The sequence below is a fragment of the Limulus polyphemus genome, unplaced genomic scaffold (genome assembly GCF_000517525.1).
Source record: "Limulus polyphemus unplaced genomic scaffold, Limulus_polyphemus-2.1.2 Scaffold3316, whole genome shotgun sequence".
Taxonomy (NCBI): domain Eukaryota; kingdom Metazoa; phylum Arthropoda; class Merostomata; order Xiphosura; family Limulidae; genus Limulus; species Limulus polyphemus.
Genome location: NW_013668926.1, coordinates 17,783 through 27,587, shown reverse-complemented (window position 1 = coordinate 27,587; position 9,805 = coordinate 17,783). Strand labels below are relative to the sequence as shown.

The 9,805-nt window shown below is 39.5% G+C and overlaps 1 protein-coding gene across 1 annotated transcript in view; it reads right to left on the bottom strand.

The window, feature by feature from the left end:
- LOC106469122 (zinc finger protein 345-like) overlaps positions 1-8,258 on the bottom strand; it is a 64,901-nt gene extending 56,643 nt beyond the window's left edge. The window contains exon 1 of the mRNA XM_013929579.2: positions 8,037-8,258. Coding sequence (XP_013785033.1) covers positions 8,037-8,220 — 184 coding nt within the window. The 5' untranslated portion in view covers positions 8,221-8,258. The remainder of the gene's footprint in view (positions 1-8,036) is intronic.
- Between the last annotated feature and the right edge of the window lie 1,547 nt (positions 8,259-9,805).

The window sequence follows — 9,805 nt, the reverse complement described above, 5'->3', positions numbered from 1 at the left end:
TACTTGGTTGGTTGCTGCTTGATGTAGGTTGCTAAGCCTTTAAAAAATTTGTACATGGAGGATATGAAGGAAAATAAATTTTTTTAGGTTTTATATATACATTTGAATAACTAAAAAATCATAAATTACTACATCAATACCATAGAATTCCACTGTAATTTATCAAGCTTAGTAACTAAGATGTATTTTAGTCTAAAAAAATATAAAATTTTGAGCAGACTAAAGATAGAACCTACCTCCTTGAAATATTGGTTCAAAAGAAAGAAATGGTGTCCAAGCCAATAAAATAGCTAAGAAAGCCACTAGAGGGACTTTCTGAGCTTCCAATTGGTTATTCATGTCATATATCGAAGTAAGTGTATATAAGTGAGCATTCCCCGAAAATGGAAAGAGGTGGGCAGGGTGATTTATTACTTGAGCAATATCTTAGCAAATAGAAACAATAAGTTGTGATCCTAACCACAATATATTATAATTTCAGTCTCCCTGATAAATAGAATTTGGGTAAAGTAAAAGATGTGTCCCATGGTATAGAGTGGCCAGGGCATGATAGACTGTACACATAGAAGAAAACTCTCCTTAGGCCATGGTTTGGGCCTTTAATGAACCAATTGGTGTGTGAGGACACCCCAAACTCATTACAAATACACTCATGTGCCCTTTGATCATATGGGTTGTTGAAAGCATCCCTAGCCTGATCCTGAGGCAGTGGAGCCTGTGGACCTTGTAGTACACATGAATGAGGTACAAAGACCGCATCAGAGGGGCAGTCACATTAAGATGGTCTTGTGCTGACACGCCACAGCCCGTCGTGACACACAAGACAGCGAAATTTACTTGGTTTTGCAAGAACTGCATTGGGTTGCTGTTCCATACCTGTGCCAGCTTGTCAGATTCGATATAAGGCAGGCAGTACTTCTCGAACACATCGGTAAAATGAGTTTGGAAGGTTGCAGTTCCTGTGGATGCAGCCTGGACCTGGATGCTGGGGTGTATTAGCTGCTTTGTTATGTCTTTGGCACTGAATACTCCACCCGCCTGGTATTTTCCTTCACTATTAAAGCTGAACCCCTGGGTGTCCATTCTGTAGATATGTTTCAGATGCTATCAAATGTTCAAAGAGGGGGGGCAGTGGGCCAGCAATACATTGACAACCACAGCTGTGGTCTGCGAGTTGGCCTTCGCAACATCACCTACACAGTTGGGTGGTACAGTGTAGAGACTGGGGAGTTATTCTCATGGAGGAACATTGGCGGCCCCATCAACACCACCGACATCCCTCCAGGGCTTTAGAGTTTTACACAGTTAAGAGACCTTGTCGAGACTGGAAGTAATATCCTTCTAGAAGTGAACAAAGTCAACAGCCTAATAACTCACCATGAGCAAAGATCGGGTGATTCTATTGACAGATGGGCTTCTGACCTTGCTGGGTTTAGACAAAGGTTTGAGTGGCCAGTTGCTTGATGCGGGCATATGTGGTGGCAACCAACCTGTCAATTTTGCATCCATAAAAATGCTACATCTGTACTTAGAGAAATTAAACACCACTGAAAATGTTGTGGACAGGGCCCCATCAACGCTTCTGGCTGTTGTTGGTCTTGGGCACCACTCCTTCGGCAACATCGGCACCATCCGAGTCGAACACCCTGAATTCAAACACTTCCGGGGCGGGGCGGTGGACGAGTTCAAGGTAGTGATCAAATACGATAAGGAAAAAATTTTAGACAATTACGATCTGCCAATCTCTGGTGCTGTAAATTTGCAAAACATGAGCATTTACGGGCCTGAAGCCTGTACGGACATCAGTCCTGAAAACCTCGCAACGGAGTTGCAGGAATATGCAAAAAAGAATTATGTGGACACACAGGACAACCTGCAGATGCTAATGACCAGTTATATCATGATGGGGCTGCTCACTACCTACCCACTCCTGTATTCGGGCGATGAAGCGGTGAGCTGGGGCCAGGCTGTGGGTCTTACCAGCAACTCCGCCAACAACCGTGTAGTCAAGGCCAGTGACACTATGACCAGTAACCGCGACATGCAGGGCAACCGGGTGCAAAACCTTCCCTTCCAACCCGCTGACACCTCTGATGCCTGCAGCACCTTGTTTGTAATTCAGGAATATTTAAATCTCTGGGCCAACACAGTTCTTCGTGATGGGAACCAAGCCAGGACCGGCCACCTGAACATGGATATGAACTACATTAACAACGTTGTTGACCCAGCCAATCCCCAAGACGCAGCCACCAAAAACTACGCGGACAATCACAAGCCACTCATCACCGTGTGGGCAGAAGAGAATGGCATAATTAACAATGATAATTACAAGTGGTCCTTCGGTAATGGTGCTTCAGATGCCACCCATCACCAGTGTGGATACACCATGATGGCATCTGGCAGAGCTCTCTGCATGGGGTTGGCCTCAAGCACAAATACTGGGGCTCCTGGTGAGGCCACAGTAAATGTTGTTATCAACGGAACAAAAAATACATTGTATGGTGTGATCAAGCCCATTGGTCAGTTCTCTGGCACTAACCTATTTTCCACCCTGCTGGAGTTGGCCCAAAGGGATAGAATCAACTTCAGGTCAGCTATCACCAACACCTCTGTTGCCTGTGCAGTCATTTCTCTTTTAATTGAACTAGACCTGTAGGTAGTATAGCTTCGCAAAAGCAACAATGAAGCAACTTGATGCAACAGCCATGCCGACAGTTCCCACTGTGCCTCTCTGCATCCACGGGAACCGCTTACCTGCGGCTTCACCCACAATGGCAGCGAAGCTGCATGGAACCACTCTGCAAGGGGATGGCCAATCTTATTAGCTCCAGGAAATCTCACAACTGAAAAAGCAACCCGAGAACAAGAGGGATAAAAGAGCAGCTTTGTACAAAAAGCACCACTGCAGCATCAACACCATCAATGGTGTTGATACAGCCATGCTCACAGCCAGTGTGGGCCTGGACATTGGGGGTGTGGGCCTCATGTCCACCATTATCGTGGACACAGTTGTCCTGGGTCTTGAAATTGCAGCCCTGGCCTGTGGAGTTATTGGAGTGGCCAACAAATTAATCGGTTGCTGCCTCCAGGTAAAGACCAAAAAAGCATGACAAGATAAGGTTCCCGGCCACCGGTAATCTGAACACAATTGCAGGCCACGTGTCTGCTGCCTTGATGGATGGTGAAATCTCAGACCAAGAATTTCACTTCACCGTGGACAAGGTCGCAAAATACCACCAGATGACATATGAGATACAAGCCACAGTTGCCATCAATGAAGAGATAAAAACTCCCTTATCCAGCGGGGCCGGGACGAGACCCGGGCTTCTTTCATGAAAAAGCTCACTACACTGTAGCGTATAGTTGCATGTGCTCCTGCATCCTCCATCATGTCGACTGCAGTCAGGATGACCCACTCCAGTACACCCCTTAACCATTTTTGCAGCTTTCCTGCGGGGTCACCATACTTTTCGTCATGTGCTTTTGCCGTCACGGCAGTGGCACAGTGAAGCTAACACTCACACAAGTCTATTAGTGTTCCTGCATGAATGCTGTTGCTATGCTAGCATTTACCTTGGATATGGTGTTCCAGCATGAACATTTGCTTAAATTCTAGAGCCCAGGCCGGCAATGTGCAAGCAAGGGTAGCAGGCCATCCTGGGGCTCTCTTTGCTTTTGCCTGTTTGCTTGAGGTCAATTTTATGTATGCGAATGCCCATTTGGTGTTGTTAATTTTTCATGTACGCGAATGCCCTTAAAGTGTTAGTATGCTCCTCCTCCCTGCTGCTCATCAGAACCTCACTAGCAGTAAGATGGTGTACCACAATGCCATGAATAACAAAAAGCTTAGTTGAATGTATCTGAGGATGAGGATGGATGGTCCCAACAGAGGTGGGTGTTTAAAAAGACACTCCCAAAATAGTCGAGATTGTTAAGTAGGTAACAGAAAAAACTTATTCAACTGGAAAATACAACTACCTGAGCTGCTTCTGTAAGAAGGAGAAGAGTATGTTATGACCACCCCATTCAGAAGGAGCCAAGTGAAGCCAGTTGTCCAATAAGTGGTGTTAGTAAAATTCCCCACAATGTGCAAGTCAGATAAAACACAGACCACCTGATAAAAGACATAGAGAACCGAAACAAGTTCGAAGGGCAAGGTACAAAACTGGTGATGACAAAAATCTAAGATAGCACCCCGAGAAAGGAAAAATAAGAACCTGTAACGTGGGGATTTGCAGTCCTGCAGAAATTGCCCACTTAACTGTGATCAAAGGCTACATATTAAATACGGGGAAGAACCAAGAAGTGATTGAGGCAGGACCAATCGAACCAGAACACCAATCAGCATCGAGTATACATGATGAATGGAGAAACCCATAGGTAGGGCAGGTAAAGAATGGGAAGGTGCTGGACATGGAACATAAATAAAGATGGCAATAACTCAGAATGAAACATAAGAGCAAACAAACAAAAAAAAAAGAATATAGCATTGCAAATACCCCACACTATGCTAAATGCAATGGGGGGTAGCGCCAAAAAATGGACTGTTGGAGAAAAAGAGCCGACTGTAAGTACCTATTAGAAGTGGATGGTAAACAAATGGTACAAGACAGTATCCCACCCAAGAAGATCCCAAAAGCAAAGAAACCACGTGTGGAGGGAAAAGAACTGAAGATGGCAAACATCCCAACATGGAGGGAAGGAGGAAGAGGTATCCCATGAAAATCCCCTAGATACAGGTGTAATGCCTAAAAAAAGGAGGTGTAAAGTTGACATTTCCTGTAGGATAATCGATAGGGTAAGACAAAGCTGGAAAAAGAGGTGAGGGATAGAATGGATAGGATTAACATAGACTGCTCACATTCAAAGTACATAGAATCAAGAAGAAAATCTGCTTGATGGTAAGCTGAGGCAAATTGAACCAGAGCCTGTAGAAAGCAAGGCATGCAAATACCCTTTCTCAAAAAAGACAAAAATGCTCTTCATGAACATAATGTGAAAAGAAGAGCATACTTTGAAACTTTTTTGTCTTAAAAAGGCTAAGGTAGGCCTAGCAGATTCCACAGTAGAGGCTTGGCAAGGCAAGCAATATCAGAAGAAGGTAAGGCAGACTCGGCCTCACAAACTAAATTAATTGTAAGAAAATGAAATAGCTGATATAATGTAAATTTTAGTAAGCGTGTAGTGAAATAAACATATGTATAAGGTGTTATATGTTGAATAAAAGAAGATATTTAACCTAATTATCAATTTACCTATAAGATGAACTACAGATGAACCAAAAATAACAGACACTTGTTAAGCCTAATCGACCTGTGCAGGACAAAGTATATCACTTAGCTCTAATTTAAAAACCCTAAACTAACAATAATATGTACAATATCAGGAAAAGTTTGTGCAGACCCCAGCTCCAGGGGTCCATGCAAACAAAGTTAATATGAAGAAGTATAAAAGATAAAAAATAACGAAAATTAAATAGACATTATATTGTAAAATTAAGTAAGTGTGTATTTGCAATAATACATGTATGAGATGTGATATTTTGAAGAAAAAACAATATAGTTAACCTAATTTATGATATACTAATAAGTTGAATTACAGGTAATCCTAAAATAACAAAGACTTATGTTAAGCCTAATCTAACATTAAAGTACATATGATACAACTAAGCTTTAATTACAAACCTGAATATAACTATGAGTCTTGGCCAATCTAACTAAACTTATGATATTGTACCAAATAACTACATATAATAATATTAACTGTAAAAATATCCAAAAACCATAACAGTATAACGCATTATCTTTCCAAAGTCAGCAGACCATATTTCAAAATATGTGGGCCTCCAAACTCGAGTCAATGCCCGACAATGGTTAGCTGATTGGAAAATCAACTTCCAGATGAAGTTAAGCCAATAATTACCTAGTCGAGCACTGCCACCTGATAGGATGTTCTGATAGAAGATATAACCTCCAAAATGGTTACTTCAAATTCAAAATTCATATTAAAAACGATTTATCATGAAGTATCGAGTTCCGTAACTGGGTAGAAATATAAAATAATTGCACTTCGAAATAAGTTACAAATATCACTATTGTATAATAAATAGTAAACATGGTGAGAGAACTTGATACGAAGATATGAAAAAAACCCTTGAACACAGCAGAAATTAAATGTCTGAACATGAGCACTACCAAGCGAGAAGTGACAGTTAGGTAAAATAACACAGAGGGAGTCATGTGGGTGTGTGGCACTACTATTGGTGGAGGTTTGTCACATGATAATTTGCATGCAAGAATCAGTTAAACCATGTGAATCGAAGGCTGCGTGGGAGTGAAAAGATTGTGGCATGCAAATATATTTTCGTTATTAGAGGGCAGCACTGAACAAGAATAGCTATGTATGTGAGAAAAAGTACGGTACCTTGTCGGAATTTAGATAGGAGGTTCTAGAGATTACATGAAATTTAAAAATTTTCAGATGAAGAGAAGTATTTTTAATCTTAAAATGAAAATCACTTTGCACTTAGAGCAGTCAACACTTTGACTACATGTATGGAGGGAGAAAGTTTTAGTAAAAATACTTCATTAAAAATTCAGAATTTTTGTCTACAAATGGCTCTTAATGCTTATTGAAAGCTTGAGAAATTTTGTGAAGAAACACAAAACATATTAAAAATTATAGTATGTAAACTCTAAAGGTCAATTTAGGATCAACTGTTAGGTCAAATCGACTGAACCTGTTGTAAGAGAGTTAACATTGTATCAGAAAGTTGAAAGCAATGTCCTTCAATGGTTGTGCAGTTTACTGCTCCACCTATGCATAATGGAAATGACTGGTCACATGGTAGCACATGTGGTACTAGGTAAATGCAATGTTTCTTTGAAGCTAAGAAACTTTGCATTAAATTGTTCTGATATAAAAAAATCTGAAGAGAAACAGCTAAAGTATGTACGCCCAAATATATTTTTGTCTTTGTCAATAAACAAATACTGCTTTAATTTTGTAACACACACATCATGTGAAGTCTGTTTATTTCTAAGTTTAAAGTCAACAAGTAAGAATTTCTACATTGTTTTGCAGCACCCATTCTGAGCAAATCTCATGTTAAATGGACTCATCTGAAATAGATTTCAAGTTAATTCAGTTCACTTGAATATACCACAACAGCACATGCTGAAAGATTAACCCACAGAAACTGGTTCCAATTATTACTTGCTAGGTCTATATATAAAGAACCAAAAAGATAAGAAACACTGCTCAACAAGTCCTTTTTTATTTGATGCTTGCCATCACACTTCCATGAGTAGACACGCCTGCAAATCTAATTACGTATACTATTTGTCACATGCATGAAAGGCCATATTCAGCCACATTAGTATTTTAAGTACTCCTAAGGAAAGAAAAAAACATTTTACCTGTGAAAATGCACAGTGCAGCATAGTAATTCATTGTGATTATTAATGAAGTGAAGAGGGAAAATGGAAGCAAGCAATAAAATTGGTCAGAAAACATTTGAAGGATACAGGAAATTGGGGATTATTGGATATAGTTTTGACAAAATTGTTAACTATGCTAATATAATGGAAATATTTATAACATTAAAAAGTTGAGGTTTTCTTGCTATTTTTCTGTCATAATGCATCACTTTAAGCACCTGTATGATTTGCACGCACAAATTCATTTGTATATATGAATCATCGCACACATGTAGTTTTTCTCACAAAAATGTCAGTTAGAAAGTTTCTTCCTGTTTCATTTTATACAAACAGTGAGCATTCTCTCCACCCATTTACAGGAAACTTAATTTTAACATCTTTTTCAATTATTTTGTTGTCATTTTATCATTCAAATCCTTTGACAAGATAAGTCTAAAGTAAAGGTATCAAAAAACACACCAAACCTTAATCTATACACCTCAAACTTAATCTTATCTCATTTGGTTTAATATATTTAAAAAATTTACCAAGAAATGAACAATTTATTTTCAGCTAGCATCAATAAAGTTTGAGTGTGTAGGAAAGTTTTGCTCTTACCAGATGCACTTTCCAACCTAAATTTAATTTCTTTTAAATCTTCGTGAAATTCAGTTTCTGTTTTCACATTCATAACACTACATTCTGAGCTATCTCGATCATCATCATTGCTGTCACTGAACCTTGAAATAATCCCATCTTGTAGAAGATCACCAGGCTGCTCTGTTTTTATGCTGATAAACATATTCTAAAATCAAACAACATATTCAAAAATTCAATAACAAGAAACAACTGGAGGCATACTAAAGTAGATAAATACATATTCTCTCCATAGTTTACTCATTTAAAACATGACAATATAAATCTAGTAAAAATTTGTAATATACACTTCTAAAACTAAACACCTAAAACGTTTTATTGTTTTATCAATAAAGTAAAAAACCAACATGGAAAAATTCAGAGAAAAATCATTTGCATTTCTGTTATTTGTAGTTCCAAGTTTAGGATTAACAAAATTTGAAGACAAAAATTTATTATTTGTGAAATGCCCAAGAACATAGTTTTTCTTATTTAAACTAATACACAGAGAAGTCGTGAATGTGACAAAGTTAATATTTTCTTACACTAAAAATATATTTCCGATAGACACTAAGCCCATCTCACAGTTACAGTTATTCTCAATTTAACTGTCCTCTAGTTTGCAAGTTTTTTGCTCGCCACTAGGCTGGAAACTCCCACCTTATTCCATGTGTATACCATGTGGTTCAACTATGTTTAAGCATCTTGCAAATTAGCATGCAACAACCCTTCACTATTAGAAGTGTGACATATCCTTCTATCGCAGCTGACTCCCTCTATGCAGTTGAACCAAATCTTCAATTGAAGATTAGACACTAAAAACAGCACTGGAAGTGGGAAGGATAGGTGGGAAAAGTGAGCAGAGAATAGTATCTATTGGAAATTTAATTTCAGTGTAGGAAAATAGTAACTTTCGATATGATTACTTACCTCCTCTCATAGTTATGGCTAGAATCCTACATTGACAGGTGGAGGGACTAGTGTAAAATTATCTAAATGAGAACCTTTTAAAAGAGTCTGAAGAGCACCCATGGAGTGTGCCATCTATATATCGATAAGGCCCACCCATGAGAGACCTCACCACATCTGAACCAGGTATACTCTTTGCCAAGTGGAGCCAAATGGTGCAGAGCCACAAAACGTGTTTAGAGTTACTATGGCATGTCAGAACATAAGTGGGAGGTCATCTCCATTCCAGACCAGTAGCACCAGGGAGTACTCAACTGGACCCTGGTAGGAGGAGAGTCCTCAACTATTCATCTCAGGTGTAGGAACCAGAAGGTTAAAGGAGCCACAATTTTGAGAACCTAAACCAAGATATGTGCAAATCCAACACACTCTGGTGGAACAACAAACCCCAGGAATGTACACTTGGATGTCAGGAATACAGAAACAGACATGGGGGGGGGGGGGTCAATTCCAGTCCAAAAACAATCAGCATTGGGAATGTAACATTCACTCTATGGAAGGAGAAAGTTCACTCACATATGAGAACTTCTGTTGGCTGGTCCAGCTTCAACCAAAACCAGTTGCTCAGGAAGTGATATCCATAAGGCAGTAGGAAAGAAGATTCCCAGCTAGAGGGATGAACTGCAACCTAAATGGAAAGATCCATTCTAGATCTGTGGGATCTGGCTTACAACATCAAACCCATGGCAGGAAGATAGTCACACTTTTTACAGAGGCAAAACACCACCGCCCTGAAATTGTGCACACTCAGGAGGATTCCTCTATGGTCTACCACCCCAATG